The 20,712-nt window shown below is 42.0% G+C and overlaps 1 protein-coding gene across 2 annotated transcripts in view; it reads right to left on the reverse strand.

The window, feature by feature from the left end:
• Positions 1-20,712, reverse strand: part of PDK3 (pyruvate dehydrogenase kinase 3) — a 75,226-nt gene that overhangs the window by 39,445 nt on the left and 15,069 nt on the right. For both annotated transcript variants that reach the window (XM_045787118.2, XM_045787117.2), the window contains exons 2-5: positions 12,926-13,067; positions 9,001-9,072; positions 5,379-5,563; positions 3,415-3,504 (exon numbers count right to left, since the gene is read on the reverse strand). In XM_045787118.2, the coding sequence (XP_045643074.1) occupies positions 3,415-3,504; positions 5,379-5,563; positions 9,001-9,072; positions 12,926-13,067 (489 nt within the window). The remainder of the gene's footprint in view (positions 1-3,414; positions 3,505-5,378; positions 5,564-9,000; positions 9,073-12,925; positions 13,068-20,712) is intronic.

Below are 20,712 nucleotides of genomic sequence, written 5' to 3' on the forward strand. Positions count from 1 at the left end.
TTGAAAGACGCGGTGGGGAACAGAGAGCACATGAGCCCTTCCTCTTTACCACATGAGCGTAGGGCAGGAGTGTGTGTGCAAGCGTGGGTGTTGCGGGAAGTGACAATCTGAGTGGCCGAAGAGCAGAGGGGGTGATTGTCACAGGCCCCAGCATTGCCAGGAATCCAGGCTCTACGCTAGTGGCTGGAATGATTACATGAGGACACAGCTGAAGCTTTATTCATAGTACAACAGTCGTGCCCCTGGGTAAAAAGTAGAAAAGCGCTGGAGAAAGTGGAGTCAGAGCTGTGAGTAAGCACAGGAGGAGGGAGCGGAGGAAGGAGACGATGTGGCCCATGGTCAGACCCTGACTCCGAAGGGCAAAGAAATCAGGAGGCTATGAGGTAGACCGCAAGCATAAACTTCCCACTTTCTTTCACATATCAATTGAACTGCTTTGCACATCACCTTCAGCTAGTTTTCACTACAAAACTGCTGTCCCTAGGAGTGATGCAGAAGTGGTAAGAGCAATTCTGGCTCTTGAGAAATTTACGGCGCGGTCAGAGAGACCAACGGGAAGTACAAGTTTCACCACGACCGGAAGTACAGAACAGGGGCGGGAAGAGCAGCGCAGACAGGAAGTGCCGCAAAAGGGCAGCTTCTTTGCACCTGAAGAGTCAAGTGCAGCAGGCTCCTCCTCATCTTCTCCTCTGACCTGACTTACTGACTCACGACCTGACTTCCTGACCCACATTAGCGCCACTTCTTCTCTCTGTGCCAGGGAAGTGCTACCAGGTGCCTAGAACTCTCTTACTTATCTAGTTGCACCAATTCATGGTTTAAATCTCTCTGAAAAGGAATGAAAGACTGTGAAGAAACAATGAGGTGATAAACACGAGTCTGTTTTTACAATGTGATTATGAGTAATTGCAAGCATATGCAAAGATACAGAGTGCAGTATAAGGACTCCTCACATACCCATTACCAACCTCAACAGTTTTCAACACGTGCCCAGTCCTTTCTGTTGTGTGTCACTGTGAGGCAAAACCCACATGTCATTCTCTATCATGGGTAACATTTCAAAAACAGCTTTCTAGAAGCTAGGACTCCTTTAAAAAACATAATCACAATACCAGTATCACATCTAAAAAATGAACAATATTTCTTGAATGTCAAATATCCAATTGTCTTATAAATGTCCTGAATGACTTTTAAAAATATTTCATAGTTTACGCCAGAAACAAAAGTAAAGGCACCAATCTATTATACAATCAGTGGCTTAAATAAGAAGCCAAATGACTTATACGGTGCCCAAGGACCACTGCTAGTAAACTTGCCTGCAGTCCTTCCTGGGCACGATCCCTGCTTCAGGAGCTCTCTCTATATTAACTCATTTAACCCTATGATAAAGATGACTAACCAAAAGCACCATTTTATAGGTGAAGAAACTGAGGCCCAAAGAAGTTAACATAACATGTTCAAGGTTTCCCAGATAATCCAAATGTCCATCAGCTGACAAATCAACAAAATGCAGTATATCCATACAACGGAACATTACTCAGCAGTGAGGAATGAAGCGCTGACCCACAGTGTGACGCTGATGACCCTTGAAGACATTCTGCTAAGTGAAAGAAGCCAGACACAGAAGGCCACGTATCGTGTGATTCCACTTACGTAAAATGTCCAGAATAGCAAATCTAGAGAGACACAGTAGACCCGTGGTTGCCGAGGGCTGGGTGGGGGGAAACGATGGCCAGCAGTCATGGAGTCTCTTTCCCTGGTGACCACGGTGTGAGGTTGATGGTGGTGATGGACGCATGGCTGTGCACCGGCGCTAAGAACCACTGAATTGTGTGTACACTTTAAACGGGTGACTTGTATGGTATATGAGAATTCGATCTCAATAAGGCTGTTTTTAAAAAAGTAAATTATCAAAAGGTTTAACATTTATCAAACCAAGGAATATTTATTGACTGTCTTAAAGGCACATACATTCTATATGAGTTATAAAACAAATGTAAAACATAAAAGCTGACCTCAAATTGCTTATAGTTCAAAAGAAAAGGCATATATGCAGTGCATAATAATGTCCTTTTACTTTCTGAATTTGTGCCTTTTTCTCTAAGGGCAGTCAACTACCTGAACCAGGATTTCTGATTCATAAAAGCTATTGGGCTAGGGTCTGACGAACACACACTAGGACATGACTGATCCTGTTCCCCTTCCACCCTGGGGCCTGCAGAGGTCATGATCAACCACAGGGTTACCTTGCAAGCGAGCAACCTATGGGATTCTTAAGGCGCTAAGGCCGGGCCTATTCACCTTAAAATCGAAATAATTTGAGTAGATGTATCCTACCTAAACCGAGGCCAGAACAGCTCAACGATCCTTGGGTGAGCTGAGGCCATCATGCCTGGGTCCTTCTCCCTGGGTTTAGCAATGCTCCGAGTAAACAAATAGTACAGGTTTTCCCTACTGATAGCCGCTGAAGGTCTGGTCTGTTCCCCCACTGGGGAGGCTGCACCTATTAGGCCACCTCCCTTGGCTCTCTAAGCTCAAACAGCAAAGGTCACTCTGCTTGAGGTGGGCTTGAGAGCTTCACCAAGAAGACAAGGCCCTCGTTTGCTTCCTACTGAGCTACACAGTTCAGAAAAAGTAAGAGTAACTCTGTGATGAAAACTGGGAGAGCTGTGGTCATGAAAACTTGTGTGTGTTTAGAGGAGAGAGAGGAGGGCCACAGTAGGAGATCCAATCTTGGGAAGGGATAGTTTGGGGATCTGAGGCTGCACAGAGTAACCATAGCACTTTGAAAAAAAAAAAAAACCTGAAAAGGTCCAAGCACCTGGTGGGTCACTTACAACCAGGAAGGCTTTCCGGAGGTGACACTCACCTTAAATGAATAATGAGGAAACCGCTGTTCAAATTCAGAGTGCCTGGGTACCAGGGACGTATGGCTGTGGGGCTCTGTTCTACCCTAAGGCTACTAGTAGAACAGTGTCCATCTAGCCCGATGGCCAGTGAACCCGTGAAGCTCACATGCCACATAGATTCCCAAATCTGGGGTGCACACCAGAAAGATGCTGGAATTTTACAACATGTGAATTTAGCCAAACTTTAGAATGTGGATTTACATTTTCTGGAAGTTTCAGATAATGGGAGCAATCAAAACTTAGAATGTTCCTTAAGCTAACAACCATTTACTGTTTAAGACAAAACTGGTCAATGAGGTAGAAACTCCCATTTCAAACACTGCTAATTATGCATCTTTTCCTGAACTGCCTAGAAAGAACATCTATTTGGCACAAGTGGCTTGGGCCCAGAGTGGCCTGATGAATCAGCAAAGAACTCAGCACCATAACCCTGTGGCCAAGCTGCCTCAATTAAACCACAGTCCTATTTGGACTACAATCACTAACATTATAGTGGTCGCCTTACCTTTCACGACATCAGCCACATTGCAAGTGGGATCAATACTTCCAATGTGTTTAGGATGAGCGGGGTTAGTGTCACCACCAAACAGAAGTGCTAAACAAACACAAAAGGGAAGGGAGCGATTAAAAGCAAAGCAGGCAATGTAGCCTTACAAGTCTTGAAAGGATTGTCTTATTTGTCAGAATCATTTTACCATCCAGAGTGACTTAAAGCTACAGAACACATACAATGAGGGGTGATCAGCTCTACTGGACAGCAAAGGAGGAAGGACACATTCTAAGATCTGCTGGTTGCAGTTAGCAGGTCTGAAAACAGTAACACGTGCCAGGGGTCCAGCCCTTTTTGCCCTGACCCCATGTGACCTGGATGAAAAAGTTATTTGTATCCTCAGCCAAGTTTACTCACCTTCTCGGTACTACTCTAGACATTGACTCCAACATTCACTACTTATTTGGAAAATGCAGTCTGTACTGTTAGTGCAGGCTTGCAAAGTGACTTCACTGTGAACATTTCAAATGCCTCTATCACGGGGAGTATTTTTCAATGTAGTATACACAAATAATATTTGTTCAAATATTTTTTTGGTCAAATATCTTTAAAACTACATTCAAATACTTCCACAATACACAAGATTTACAAAATACTACTTCTGAATAAAGGCCAAAAGGAGCCCCAAAGAAAAAAGTAATCTGAATCCAAATGTTTATAGGTGTACTTATTTTCAAATCAAACAAAAACTGGGGATAACTTAGATTCCACAAAAGGAGAATTTACATTAGGGAATAAAATAGGGAAGATTTTGGGACACCTGGGTGGCTCAGTCAGTTGGGTGTCTGCCTTCGGCTCAGGTCATGATCCCAAGGTCCTGGGATCGAGTCCCATATTGGGCTCCTTGTTCCGCAGGGAGTCTGCCTCTCCCTCTGCCTGCCGCTCCCCCTGCTTGTGCTCTCTCTCTCTCTCTCTCACAAGTAAATAGATAAAATCTTTTTTAAAAAATGGGGAGATTTTAAATTATGAAAAATGACAAGGGCATTAGGCCAATACATAAACTTCCAAATGATTAAGTGGAAGAAAAACAGAGGTGTACAAGTTTAATCAGTGATCTAAGAACATGTACATATATATGTAGACAAACACATTTAGGTAAAAAAAAAATTGTAGTTATGTAAGTAGCTTAATTGAATAGTAATTAGGTTCTTTTTTCATTTAAATTTCCTATACACTATCAGACACTTCTATTTTTAAAAGATATACATTTGGGACCAACCCACACATAATAATTATATAACAATCACTAATCCAAATAAATCAAATTAGTAGAGATGCTCTGCCCATTTTCTGCTTCAGCAAAGAGGATGATTTAGACTCTAGACATGTAGATGCTTTTTCACAAAATTATGAAATCAGGCAAAGAGACAATGCTGAAAATGAGCCAAAAAGTTTTTCTGTGGTGAGAATTTTAGTTGTTTTTTTCTTATCTGCTTATCATCCTGGTGAGTGAATTAAAACTCTCCATACGAGACTACAGTTTGACAACTTGCTTAATCTGATTTCAATGATCACTGTGAAATTAAAGATCAATTGCTCAGATTGTCAAAATGCCAATTCAATATTCCCAGTATCGACGTTTTTAAAACCAAAAGAAAAACACACAACATCCTGGATAAAGGCTAGCACACACTCTCAGAGACACATTAAAGTATTGTCTCGCCCTCACCAGGAATTTAACAGCAGAGGCTTAAAAGGCAGGCAGAGTTCCTGTCTCTAATATGAACATCAAAATTTCAAGGATTTCCATTAACGAAGAATACTAACAACAGCTTTTTAATAGATAGGATTTACTTAGGAAAAACTAAACTAGAAATGAAATTTCTACAGATAGTAAATTCTAAGTGAGGCAACAGGAAAACATTTGGGAGAAATCACTCTGGGTGCCCTTTCGAAAGTGGACCAAAAATCCAACTTACTGTGCTGGTTAATAAGCATGCGGAAAGAGATGCGGTTGGTATAGAACCGATCCAGAAAATACTGGATGTTACTGCTAATGAATGGATCAAACCCAAATTTCTCCTTGTATTCAATCACTCCTTGTGCCATTGTAGGAACCACATCATTGTGTCTATTTCTGACTTTAATCAGAACTTGCAGAAAGCTGTGTGGGAGGGAAACAAAAAGTGGTCAGTCTTTATATCTCACGCACTAATGCATAAACTTCCCAGCTGTCTCCAGACTATTTACGTGCTAGTATTTTTATAAGTAGAGATATTATCATTATGGACTACAAGGAGAAACTAAAGTATTACCCAAGGTTTTGCTTGAAACTTTCTATAAAAAAATAATATTTCTAATATTTCTTCTGACAACATGAGGACAATCCCCCCCCAAACTTCCAGGGATTTATTAGAAAGTCTTAAAGCAGCAGCTTCCATGAATAAATAATGTGAAACTTTTTAAGAGTAAAATTTTGAAATGAATTTCTCATAGTAGTAAAATATAGTGATGAAATGTAGACAGAACAAAGTCAATTAAAACAAACCAAGTCAAGAATTATGGTATATTACTATAAAGATACAGAGGGAAAAATATACTAAGAATGGTAACTAAGAACGGACAAGTCAATGGAACCAAATAAAAAGCTTGGAACAAGGCCCAACGGCAAGTAAGTATGTGTGCATAAAAATTTAGCATATTGATAAAATGACATTCCAAGTCAATAGGGAAACCATCAAATTAATTGGGACAGCTGGCTACCAATTTAAATCACATCCCAATTTTAACCCTTAAGCTGAAAACTTAAAGATTTAAACGTAAAAGAATGACATCACAGAAAAAATAAAAGAAAATCAGGTGAATAAATATATAGTATAGTATGCCTTGGGGCAAGGAAAGCTGTTCTAAGCTTAATACCACAGGTAGAACCCTGAAGAAACAAATGATAGGACTCTGCAGAATTTCGTTAATTCTACAGGGATACAGGTTATAAAGTCAAAAAATAAAGTGAAAGCTGGGAAAAATACATTTGCAGAGCTACTATCTTTAATAAAGGAAAAGATGAGCACCCCAACAGAAAATGAGGCAAGGGATCTGGTATCAATGGGAAATCTACCACAGAGGCAATGCAGATGCCAACAACTTCCCCTTCAAAATAGTAATAGAAAAGCAAAACAACGCAGTACTATTCTCACTCATCACACCGGCAAAGAATAACCAGTGTCCTCTAGAGTGTGGAAGTGTAACTGATGTATTTCTAGGGGCAATTTAGCAACATATATCAAAAGACCAAAGAGAGTCATTCCACTCCCAGGAATTGATCCCAGGAAAATAACAGGACAAGGCCAACAGCTGTATTTAAGAGCTATTCTTAAGAGCCCTGTTTAGAGTAGCAAGAAAAATACAAACCATTCTACAACTCAATGACAGGAGGTCAAATCACATGACTTACCTGTAGACGGACCATTTTGAAACCATTAGTAATGGTATAGAGATCTATAATGTCCACAGTTATTTTTGTAAAACATATTGTGCACATACAAAAATATGGATGCCTAGGAAAAAGTATGGAATGGAAGGAAAATGTTAACGGTGGTTGTCCCCTGGTAATGGAAATTTGGAGTGACTTTCTTTTCACTTATCTGAATAGTCTTAACGTTTCTCAGTGATGAAATACTCCTGTAACAAATACACACAAAGACAGCAGAGATGAATAAATCAACTCTGAAACTGGAAGGTCATAATTATTCACAAGAAAATTGATAATGGACAATCTGTCCTCTACATAATGTTCTTTCTAATGTATTCATAAATTCAATACCACTAAAGTGGAAGATTTCATTACAGTAGAGAAGCACCTCAACTTATCAGAAGGGAGGAGAGTTGTCTCAAGGGCTCAGTTCTCAGAATGCTTCCCCAGTCTTCTGGGGTCTTCTTAACTTTATCATTAAGAGAAACAAGCCTGTTCTCTAAGCTGCTTTCACTTCACTTAAGTGACCTCCCTGCCCGGACTGGAAAAGGCTCCTACTCTGAGTAAAGCGACTAGCTCATCTTCCTTCCCTTCCTTCGCTAAGGGCAGCGGGCTTCTGAAACCCCAACTATCCCAACTAGCTGTGTGAACCTGGGCAAGTCACCAAAACTCACTGAGGGAGAGCGATTATCATTATGATCTCACACGCACTGGATCCAGCACTTGGCAGTTTCCAAAGTGGGCTCATGTCCAGAAATTGCATCTGACCAATAACCTGTTCCAGAAACTGAGACAGGATTCTGGGGAACATACGGCAGCAATTTAATATTATTTACTTCCACAAATCTATACCCTAAAATTTGAAGCTAGAGAAGTCAATCCTAATTTCTAGGATGTCAGCAAAACAAACTGTTACTAGCTAATGACTTGTGAGAAAACAATGCTTCTGGATTCAATTCCTTTAATTTCAATACGTTAAATGACAGCAATGGCCTATAGCCAGGAGAACAGTGCATCTGGGGCTCTGACGCAATGCCTCCCTCCACAAATCACAAATCCATTCACAAAACACCTAGCAAAGTATACGACAGGTCGGGATTCTGCCCCCTTATATTTTAATTTACAACGAAACTGGAGCTAGCTACTCAAGGCTCACACCGCTGGTTCCGGCAATGTGACTTTGTGCAGAACCATGCATGAAGGACACGGAACAAGGCTTTACAGAGCCAGCTCTGCTACCAACTAATGTTACAACTTTGAACAAGTCATTTCTCTTCTCTGACCTCAGTTTCCTTAACTGCGAACTAAAGGGTTGGGTTGAATGCCTCGAGCTACGGTTGCTTTTGTAACACAGTGTTTCTTAGTTCTTTTGCTGGAACACCTATATGTAAGGTCTCTGGTGTCACAACTATGTGGACCAGGCTTCTCCGCAGAAAGAAATTCTTCATACAACAGGCCTGCCATGTGCAGTCCCTCGTGTGTACGTGAAACAGGAGGAAAGCAATGTGAAGGGGATACTTAACTTCTCTTGGGGTAAACACACACACACACACACACACACACACACACACACACACACACACTGGGAGCTAGGGTGAGTGTTTTCCAGTTAAATGAAGATGAAAGAACAGAAACATTTTCCATGAGCATGAGAAGTTAGCAGAGAATTCAGGTCGGTATATTAAAAGCACACTCTTAGATGCTGCATTATAGGTTTTCTGAGCTCAACTGTTAACTGCACTGAAAATTTTTTAAAAATTGAAAAAAAAAAATTGTAAAGGCCTCAGTAGATAAATTCAGATATCCAGAGGCCACTGCATTCTTAAAACTACCACTAGGTGGTACGTTTACTGCAATATTTATAGTGAGTGGCTGGCACCAGTTCACCAGGAGTGAAAATATTAAGACCTAGATCATGAAACACATTTTGAAGGGTCATTATTCCTTTTGTACTATGTTAAATTAACTCACATTATTTAAAAATGTGATACTGAGTTGTTACCCATTAACAAGCTTAATGCTTTCATCCAAATTATACTTCTTGGTTCTGAACGACATGAGTTCCATTTACCAAAACATTTTTTAACCTGGATGTTTTTACTGTCAGTTAAGTTTGGTACCATACTTACTTATCCAAGACCTGTGGATCTTCAGGGCTCTTATTCTCGTATTCTAAAAGTTCAAGAAAGCTCTGCATATACCTAAAAAAGATGAGTCACTCTGTTAATTGCCTGCCCAACATCCATTCCTCCTTTCCCTCTGCCTAAGAGTACCCTAAATCTTCACTCAGGTATCTCCCCCATTCCCCCCTACCCCATTGTAGCCCAAGTGCTGCAGGGGAAGCCGATGCCATGCAAAGCTCCTGGGTGGCCTGATTTTTCCCTTGGTAATGGTATTTTTCTTGTCAGTGAATACTAACTAGTCCAATAGTCTAGGCCCAAGCCTGTCATTGCACTGCTGTCCCCTGAACAAAAGGACTGGCTCAGGAATGGGCACACTGCCCCCAATTCAGGCCAGTAAAATAAGAGGGAAGACTTGGTGGGGGGGTTTGGGAGAGAAATTAACTTGCTCTGCTTTTTGTACAGTGGGCTATGTGGATGTAAACCCTGGAATGTTGCAGCTATTCTGTCACCAGGAGGAAATCCAACCTGAAAATAAAGCCGACACCATGGAAAGCAGGGCCTTGATAATCTCATGAACCTCTAAATCGAACTAACACCAAAAGCTCATTCTATGGCTACATGAGCCAATGTTTGGTTTAGTTGGATTTTTTGCTACTCACGAACATATTCCAACTGGTACACCAAATGCACAGTTTGATTAGCCAAGACATGCATATGAATTGTAAGGAACACATGTGTGACACTAAAGTGCATGCTAAGAACTTAGAAACTAGGAATAAATGTTCCTTCTCAGAGTTAAACTAATCTCATCAACACTGCAAAGGAGGAGAAGGAATGCCTCTTAGGTCCTCAGAAACAGCTTCTGGATTAAAAATAGCTACATATCTCAATCAGGGCCAGTACAGGAAATAATGTGTCCAAAATAAATATCTGGAGAACACAGAAAAATGGGATCCAGAGAGGCACATTACTGAGGCAGCCATATCCAGACAGAACCCGCTGGGTCTGGAGGGGATTCAGAGATGCCAGCTACTCAGACGTGTGTCACCTCTGCTTTGGATCTGAACATGCCCGGAAAGAATTATCCCTTAATATAATTATTTCTAACAATTAATTACCACTAATCCTACTATCCCGCTTCGGAGGGAGGATGACGGTACTCCAGTAACAAAAAAATGACTGTGAAGCATATAAATACATAAACAGGAATAATGTTGTATTAATCAGCCTCACTTGAACTTTGTAACAATGCGTGATACTAAAGTATGTTTATCTCTGGATATACTTTTTAAAAGCCTCTGGGCAAATCAGGCTATGGATCAGGCACTGTTGAAATCATCAGGTCAAACCTCCTGCAGAGGGCAAAGTCAGCCAGAGGCAACAAGGCCCTCTATTCTGTCACACACCAGCAGGATTCTAGGGAGGTAACCCATCCTTTCCAAAGGGGGTAGTTCACTTAAAGAGCAAAGTCATGAGTGGAGAGGAGCCAAAGATGCTGCTGAGCTTCCCCGCCTGAAAGTCCAGAGAACAAGGAGAACACACTGTAGCTGAGGTGGGCTTCACGGCCTGTTATGAGTCAGAGGCACTTTTAAGAGGAAAACGAAATGACGGCCCAGCACAATGCGTGATCCTAAACTGGATTCCTACATTGGGGAGGCGGGGATTGCTGGGGGAAAAAAGAGCACTATTGGGGCACCTGGGTGGCTCAGTGGGTTAAGCATCTGCTTTTGGCTCAGGTCATGAACCCAGGGTCCTGGGATCCAGCCCCTGCCTCTCCCTCTCCCTGCTGCTCCCTGCTCTCATGTGCTCTCTCACTCTCTCTCTCAAATAAATAAATAAAAATTTTTAAAGAAGACAGCACTATTAGGACAATTAATGAAATGAGAACAAGTTCTCCCACATTAGAAAATATTACTGGATCAATGTTAAATTCCCAAATTTGATAATCATACTGTGGTTTTCTAAGAGTTGTTCTAAGGAGATACATACCAAAGTCGTTAGGGGTAGAGAGGCATGTCTACCATTAACCCAAATGGTTTAGGAAAAAAAATAATGTGTATCATATATGTATGTGTGTACCACGTGTTTGATATACCCTAAGTGTACACACACACACACACATACACACATCCAGAGAGAGAGAGAGAGAGAGAGAGAGAGAGAGAGAGAATATGAATGAGAACGGCAGAACAAATGCCACCAGATGTTAACAATTAGTGAATCTGGGTGAAGGCATATGGGAATTCTTGCTACTAGTCTTCCACATCTATCTGTTATATAGGCAATTATTTCAAAATTGAATTTAAAAAAAAAGGAAGACATGACACGTATGTGTTTGGGATGCCTACGGAAGAGAAATGTGAGACAAAAAAAAGAGCTGACCCCGTCATTTGAGTCTATACCTCGCCAGCAATTCACTTTGAAGCCCCCAAAGTAACTTTCACATAAGCGATAGATGTGCGACAGTCAGTCACTGCCACCAGGCCCAGGGGACTTGAAGGTCATCTAGTCAACCTCCAATCCCCACCACAATGACCCCAATAGTGAGTATACACTTCCTGCTGGAAATTTTCTGATGATACTCTTGAAGCAATACAGAAATCTCACGCAAACAAGCACTTGCTGCTCCTGCTGGAACAAACTATGCATCTGGGGTAGAAAGCAATGGACGATGAGAGCGAAGTGTTGTGTCTCCCCACCCCCGCCCGGGCTGCTCTCTGACCTCCCCTGGATCCCGGGGCCCTGGAGCCCCTGAGCCTGCCACAGGGAGGAGCTGCAGCTTCTCTGGCACAGGGCCTGGGCACCCAATTGCTCAGGCCACCCAATATACTGCTTCTCAGACGATTCACACTCAGCCCTAAGAACAGATTATAATTACTATTACTGAGGAGTAACTGTTAGATGTCCATTCCCTTTCAGTAGCCCAGCTGCCATTAACCCTTTAAATGCAAACTAATTAACAGTTCTATTCTCCTTCTCTCTGTCCACATCATTCCCTTCCCCTAAAATGCTCTCCCTGTCCCTATCCCTGTCCACTCCCTCCATCCCCCCAGGGGCAGTGCAAAGCCACAGCAGTCCCTTCTCCCCGCTCCTCTGCGTGCCCACAGGACTTCCTCTGCACTGGCTCGAGAGCGCTTTTTGCATCTGGCCTCCCCAACTCCTCCAGCTTTCTCCACAGTGACTTGTACTTGCTTTTATAATACACAGGAGACATGCAAGTGTTTCTCAAATATATGCAAATCCCTTTCTGAAAATACACCACCTGCTCTTACATCCTACCACACATCAACCTCACCCTGTTGACCTAGTGGGTAGTTTAGTCACAAATTCAACTTCCTCAATTAAATAACACATGCTTGCTGCATCAGAGCTGTACGTGATCAAACTTTATGTCATTCTCTGTTGAGATTTTTTTATTTTTCATAAGGCAAATGAAGCATATTAGGTACTGGTAATTTCACAATCCAAGGTTCCCCTTTTTAAATGACTTAATTTTCTCTAACAGAAATATTGCCACCAAGAAACTCTTTTAACAAGAAAACAAAAAGAGCAAGGCTGAGACTTGATCAAAAAGTGGCAACATCCCCTTATCCAAAGGATTGTAGACTCGTTCGTGTGGGACACTGTTGCTATTCCTTTAAATTTTTCTATACTTTCTAATTTTTGTTTCAGTGAGCAATTACATTTATAACAAGAAAAATAAAATTTGAAAAGTCAAGAAAGCTGTCTCGTACAGTTTAGAAGTCTTTTCATTAAGACAATTTGAAATTGTCAGTTAAAAAAAAAACTTTTAATTGCTTGGAAAATTGCAGCTATCCCAAATGACTCATTCCCACACATGCAGTAGACATACTTTTAGGGAAAATGGGCTCAATGCCAGCTGTTCAGAGCATTATGGGAAGACCCATCTAAAGCCACATTATTTACTTACCAACTCTGAACCAACCCCACCGAAGGGCGGTTAAGCAAGTTATCCGGCAGAAGATTAACTTCTCTCATTGTGTTGGCCAGTCTTACAGGAAGCTCCTTTCGTAGAAACATATATGAAGTTTTCTCACATGCATTATCTCTCCCTATTAAGAGACAATAAACGGTCCATGATTTTATAATCTAACAGATGGAATAATAAAGTGCTCTCATGATAGCATGGTTACTGGTTAGGAGGAGAAAATTAAACAGTCCTGTAGTCTCCAGTAAAATTTTTGTCCTCTGAAATTACAAGTTTAAGAAAATAATTTAATTAGGGGTGCCTGGGTAGCGCAGTGGTTAAGCATCTGCCTTCGGCTCAGGACGTGATCCCAGCGTTCTGGGTTCAAGCCCCACATCAGGCTCCTCTACTAAGAGCCTGCTTCTTCCTCTCCCACTCCCCCTGCTTGTGTTCCCTCTCTCGCTGGCTGTCTCTCTCTGTCAAATAAACAAATAAAATCTTTAAAAAAAAAAGAAAATAATTTAATTAGAATAGAAAAAGAACATTATTCCAAGAGGCAACCTTGAAAGCAGGGTTTTTTCTTAATACAAATACATTTCTAGTGTTCTGGTTAGTGATATAAAAATGACCTGGGATATAATCTGAATTTGTTTTCAAATAAACACTGTGGGAAAACTGCCAAGTACAAAAGTAGGAGAACACGTAAATCCACTCCTGTTCACAGGGGTTTCCAGAAGGCAACAGATCCATTCATTCACAAATATTCACCTCCTGTTTGCCGACTGCTTCCTGAGGTTTTCTTCAAATGTGTTTCTCCAGGAATCAGAGCTTTGTCACTCTGGGAAGCAGTCGCAGACCTGCTCTGATTGAGACTCGGGGCTCAGGATGTACCAGAGAAACGAGCTCACAGGTGCGCTCAGAAGCAGAGTAGTCTACTCTGACATGTCTGAGAGGGTAAGATCTGGTGTTAACCATGAAGACAGAGGCCACAGAGTCTTCGGATGGTTGCCCTAAGCTGCTTGTGCATAAAACTTATGTAACTAGGACACAGTGAGAGAAAAGGTACAAAGCAACCTGAACGAGGAAACCCGAGCCCCTTCCCCAGCTGTTTTGACCAGAGTAGCATGACCCCCAAGTCCTGCTTTAAACCTGATGATGACTGGGCGATGGGGGACATGAGAGAAAGACATGAGCTTTGGGGACAGAAACGTGCTTCAGCCCCAACTCCTCCATTTTGGGGGTAGGAAACCTTTGGTAAGCTTCTTAATTGCTCTAAATCGCAGCTGCCTTAACCTATAAAATGGGGATGAAATTTCAGTTTTTGTAAAGACTAAATGTGGTAACATGTATGGAGCCTGACACAAAGCAGGTGATCAATAAACATTAGTCCTTCTTCTGTCCTCTGTGGTACTTATGGGTCCATCCCAACTCCCTCACACTCCATAGGCCTTCCTGATGCTCCGTACTGCCGGGAGGCTGTTTGGAGATGGGCAACCTTGGGGCCAGGCCCAGAGACAAACAAGCAAGGCTCAGGGAACACTTTCTCCTCTAAACTCTCCTCATTCTTCCAAATGTGACACAGGCTGCAAACCAGAGATCCAGAAGTAAATCTGATTTGCTAACACTTGCGGCCAAGTTCTGGTTTATTCCTTTTCTCTCCCCACTGAATAAGACTAGAAATAAAAGAACCCACTCGTGAAAGTCATCTGCAGAACCTTTCTTTCCCCCCACTGACCCCTGAGTCCCCTTCTCTATTTAAAAAAAAAGAGAATAAAAGATTAGTCTTAAACAACCCATCCCTTACTTCCCTCATTCTAGGTGACTATACTGAAGGCCTTTGGTGCATCTTTAACTCAACAACGATTCTGTCTTCCACTTTTCCCCTGAGTGGGGGAGAAGGGGTGTGACATCTCAGCAATGACCTTCCATCATCTGCTCTATAAACATTTATTTGGCTTCAGATGATTAACATTTAAAAGGACTCTGGCTGCTTTGCTTCAGATAATATGTATCATTCCTAAAACGTTCTATATGATTCTCACAGACAAATCATTTTAAGTGCACTAAAAGTGCCGATACTTAAATCACGGTGAATTGGATCACATACTGAAGGACCTGTTATTATCTAAGGTAAAATGCGCATCTAACTTTTCACATACCAGCAAAATACATCCTGGTTAAATAGAAAGGACACCTTTTTTTTTTTTTTTCAAGCACAAAAGAAATGTCACTGTTCTCCCTGTAGGAGAAGGAAGTGAGGGAATCTTAGGAGGAGAGGAAGGGGCTCACGGGGGTTAAACTGGAACTGTGAATAGCAGTATGAACTCAGGAGTCGAAAAAATTACCTGAATTTTCCGGACGTGAAAGTTTACATGTTTCAACTACCATGTCCACAGCATATTAGGAGCAGCAAATTGGAACCGTAGGGTCAGGGGAAGGGGGAGGACGGGGAGAAGTGGGAGCTGGCTGGCAGGTGGCAAGAGGCTGTCAGACCATGTCTGCGCTGGAAACCCACAGGGCCAGATGGTTTCAGAATGTCAAGGTTTTCCGATTTTCGGCAGGCAAAATGAGTACGTACATCCACTGTCTATGATATACACACGCTACAGTTGCGGCGAAATCTGGGAACATTTACATCGAACAGAAAAAAGACCACGGCCTGAAGTAGCTCAGGTCGTGTTTTGCCACCAAAGGTACAAAAAAACAACTGCAAGTTTAGAGCTTTTTGAACTTCAGAATGCAGATAAAAGACTGGAGACTTCCGGAACAATGTAGTAAGCCAAGATCATGTGCCAGAGTTAGACGTGGATTTGAATCCTGACTTGAGCCTCCAAAGCTTTATGGACGTGACAAGTGTCATTACGCTTGTAAGCCTCGGTGTAGCCAGCGTGGCCCGCTACAGGAACAGTACCTATTTCATAGAGGTGTAGTAAGGATTAAACTTCATATTTAACATTGACAACTTAAAATTCAGAAGAGGGGGCTCATTAAAGAGCCAGCACTACTGACTGCAAGTGATGATAAAGCAGAACAGCCCAAGGCCAAGGTGCCAGGTCAAATAACCTGATACTGGCTAAGCCCTGAGAGCTCTGCTGCATTCTGGTCCAGTGCGGTTACCTCTGCTCATTTGATGAGCCTACATAATTAAAAAGGGATTAAAAAGGATTAAACTATGTTGTGTCCCTACCATCCACTTTTATTTATTTTAAAATAAAAGGCCTTGATGCGTCCATTGGTCATCTCTGCACTAACCAGAGAATTCAATGACTAGGTATGGTCTAAGATAACCTAATACCAGGAGGCCTTTATTCTAGACATCTTGGGTTATCAGCTGGTCATGAACGAGCACAGAAAGAATCTTGTTTTGTCTCTGGATCCCCCGTGGCACCGATGAGAGTAGCTGATCTACAGTAGTTTCTCAATGATTTACTGGGAAGATAGAGAATACTTTCAGAAGTTTGTATTTTAAAAAAAGAATATCTGAAAAATCTCAGATTTTGCCTCTTACATTTTTTTTTAAGATTTTATTTATTTATTTGACAGAGAGAGACACAGCCAGTGAGAGAGGGAACACAGCAGGGGGAGTGGGAGAGGAAGAAGCAGGCTCCCAGTAGAGGAGCCCAGTGTGGGGCTGAATCCCAGGACTCCGGATCACGCCCTGAGCTGAAGGCAGACGCTTAACGACTGAGCCACCCAGGCGCCCCTCCTCTTACATTCTTACTTAGCTTTAGAGATGAATTCTTTGTACTCAGATACCTTAATTATACATCAGTTTAAACAAGGGGGTAAGCCTTTTTTTAGTTAATTAATGAACCTAAAAATAAATATGAAAGGTCCAACTTTTTTTCAACCTTTCTGTGGTTTTCATGGAAGTTGAAAGTATTTTATCCTATGTACTAATGCTGGATACTCAGTTTAAATCAAAGAGTTCCAACAATCTTTTTTTTTTCCCTTTGGTCAACTTAAAAAAAAGCGCCTTTTGGTTTTAATTGAATATCCTCTCAAAGGCTTCAGGTTTTATAAGGCTTCTGGCATACGAAGTATTTTCCAGTGATTCTTTCCAGTTACTTAGCTTCATTTTTTCCCCACTTACTTGGCTTTTCTACATTCCTTAATTTTGATTTTCTATTTTTATTCTGCATTTCTCTGTATGCTTCACCTTACTCAATTTTACCAATTAAATTTTTTCCTAGCATTACTTCAGAGGATGATGAAGGAGTGGGTGAGGGGCAGGGAACATTCTGACTTGGTGAATGCAAAGAAGTCATTGGTTTCACAGCATTCGCTCATATTTCTTCAGTTTTTTGTGCTCATTTGATGACCCTTCAATTCTTCTCTGTTTTCTGTTTTCCTTTTTTTTTTTTTAAGATGCATTTATTTATCTGAGAGGCAGGGGCAGAGCGAGAGGTAATGAGACTCTTAAGCAGACTCCATGCCAAGTGCTGAACCAGACACAAGGCTCGATCTCACAACCCTGAGATCATGACCTGAGCCAAAACCAAGAGTCAGACACTCAACCAACTGCACTACCCAGGCACCCCATTCCGTTCTGTTTCTCATACTTTGCCCTTTCATCGAAAAGTTGGAGACAATTACTACATTTGGAAAAGGTATGATTTGCTTTGTCTAGAGAGGTTCCAAATAACTTTCCATTCACCAAGATATAAGATGAATAGACACAGAAACACATATGACTTTCAAGCCAGTGCAGGGAGCCGTCTCAGTGACAGTTATGGTAAGAGAAGAGCATTTGGCCCACCTTCTAAGAGCAAGAGTTCAGACTTACTCTTTATACCTGGTTTCCATAGTGGCCTGTATGTCTGGTAAATCTTTAATCCTCTTTCTGATTAATTTACAGGAAGCAGAACATTTCTTCAGTTAATAAAGTGACTTGATCATGTATCTTACAATTAAAGCAGAGGGTTGAGCACAGGCCCCCCAATATGGAGAGTCCCCTGTCTGGATTACTTGAGGGCTCTCCTTGTCCACATCTTTCAGTTTTAACACTTGCTGGGGATGGTTTGGAAGAGGCAGTAAGGGAATCAGGGAGCGAAAAAGGAGAGCAAGAAAAGAAAAAATTATAGCAAGGCATCAAAAACCAACAGAATAATAAACTCATTCCAGTTATGCTGAGTTTTTTTTTCTAAATACTGCCAACGAAATGTTTGAGTCTGCAATGTATTTTTACCATTAACCATGCTAAAATGGGCAAAATATAACTGAGAAAATACTTCAGGTACAGCTCTGATTTTTCTCCAGTTATGTCTTTTAGAAGATTTCAATCTTTTGAAAACACTGAATTTTAGAATCTTAAGTAATTAATTTTTGGACTTACCAGCACTAAGCAATGATTAATTGAATTGTCCTTCAAAAGAAAAGTTTCGTATACTTTTTAAGTGTTTACTCTGTGTCTAGAAATACTACTTCACTGCTTGAGAAGTTTCAGTTTTCCTTTATTTGGAAAAACTTATTCCTGAATATAAACAGAGATCAATAGAGGTAGCTTGGGGTCTACCAAACTTGAGGCTGCCTCCACTCTAGGCCAGACTGTGTTTTGGTTATTATTACTAATAGTGAGTCAGAAACTTCAGAACAGAAGGGCCAACGATTGGGGATTTCACACACACCTCCTTCCCTATCAAATTCAACGCCCCAACAACGTCCAGACATTGCACTACTTCTTTCAGTCCAATGTCTTATCTTATTATCGTAACCGACGCTGTGGGTTAGGGATTCAGACAGGAAGCAGGAGGGATGGCTTGTCTGGGACCTCAGCTGGAAAACTCAAAGGCTAGGGCTGGAGGGGGGAGCAGTGACTAGACAGTGGGGAGCTGGAAGCTTCTGAAGTCTCCTCATTTACAAGTCTGAACCTTGGGCCGATTACTTGCCAACTAGGATGGCCTACCAGAGCACTAACTGGTGGCCTCTCCATAGGATTCCTCAGCATGGCGGCCTTGGGTTAGCTGGATTCTTGCATGGGTTCAGTAAACAAGGCGAAGCTGCATGGCCTTTTATGACTCGGGCTCAGAAGTCACACAGCTAGTCACAAAGCCTGTCCAGACTCCAGGGGAAGGGGACAGACTCCCCCTCCTCTTGAGGGAGGGCTGGCAAGGGCACATGCTAGAAAAGCATCATCATGGCCATCTTTACAAAGTGCGACCTGCCCTAAGATGTTCATGAGGTGAAGGTGATTTATTCCTCAAGTTACATTTTAAAGCACTCTTTTATTGCCTGAACTTGTTTCTTCTGGGGTCATTTTTTGGGGGCCATTTATTTATCTTAGTTTCTCTTTCTCACTGTGGGCTTCCCTCAGACATCTGGTGATCTACACTTGTTCAGTAATGCTTCAGAGTGAAGCAGCCTTCAAAGACCAACTAAGTGAGGACCCCAAATATCTGGTTACATAGGGCTCTTTGGTGGGATCCCAACACCACACCACAGGATCCCTAATTCTCCTTGAGTAGCTCGCTCAGTGTCATTAGCGAAGAACCCCCTTTTGCCCTTCACCGATGGATAACTGCCTGCCTACTAACGTTCTGATGGTCAGGGTCCAGGGTGACCCTACTGTCTGTAGACTTCCTGGTCATCCTGTGGTTTTCAGCCAGCCAGCCCTACCAGTCACTCCCACCCTCTCTCTATCGTACGTTACTGAGGCAGAAGCCCTTCCTGGGCTCTGCATTTAGCTCAGCAGCCTTGTTGGCCACAGTACCTTTTGGTTCTAGATCTGAGCTGTCTGATACTGGAGGCAACAGCCATGAGGGGAAATTTGAATATTCAGTTTTATTATGATATCAATGAGAAATTCCCCAAGTGTGATAAGTGTATCATGGTGATTAGCAGTTATTAGCAGAATACTCTTATGTTTATGATATACACACTTAACGTATCTAGGGGTCATCAGGACATTTGCAGCTCACTCTCAAATGGTTCAGCCAAAAAAGCATGTGTAGCGAAAGGGGAAGGAAAGGAGACAGGAAGAGGGATGGATGGAGAGGGGAAAGATAAAAAATATGGCAAAGTACCTGGTGGATCTAGGTGCTAGACATGGGTGTTAACTGTATTATTCTTACAACTTTTCCTAAGGTCTAAAATTTTTTCAAATAAAGATTTGGGAGGGACACTGTAAACAACCTAAATCTCACAAACCTGAGATCATGACCTAAGCCAAAACCAAGAGTCAGACACTCAACGGACTGGGTCACCCAGGTGCCCCTTAAAAGTAGTCTTCTAAAAAAAGGTCTTCCAATAACTAGAGCCTTTTTATTTTCTAAAAAGAATACAAACATCTCATATACAATGTGCTACCATATGTAATGGAGGTGGGAAGCTCATGCTCATGTAATGATTTTTGTTGTTCTCTTCTTCTTAATGATTTTATTTACTCGAGAGAGCAAGAGAGGAGAGAGCATGAGAGAGAGAGACAGCACAAGATGGGGGGGTAGAGAGGGAGAAGCAGGCTCCCCACTGAGCAGAGAGCCCGATGCGGGACTCGATCCCAGGACCCTGAGATCATGACCTGAGCTGAAGGCAGACGCTTCACCGACTGAGCCACCCAGGTGCCCCGATTTTTGTTGTTCTTATAGGAAAAAGGGATACAGGGTGATCATGATGGGGTTCTTAATTAAGGTAGGCGAGGGTTACTGGACCCTTCCCTGAGGGGCAGCCACCTCTGTGCGGAGGGAAAGCGAGTAACTCCCACTAGTGCCCTCTTCCTCTCTCTTCAGAATCCTCTTGACTCTTGGAAGGTAGGTATGTGTTCATAAACAGATTAGTGAGAAGCCTGCCCTTCT

This window comes from Ursus americanus, chromosome X (genome assembly GCF_024610735.1).
Source record: "Ursus americanus isolate L20-20 chromosome X, mUrsAme1.1.p, whole genome shotgun sequence".
NCBI classification, from domain to species: domain Eukaryota; kingdom Metazoa; phylum Chordata; class Mammalia; order Carnivora; family Ursidae; genus Ursus; species Ursus americanus.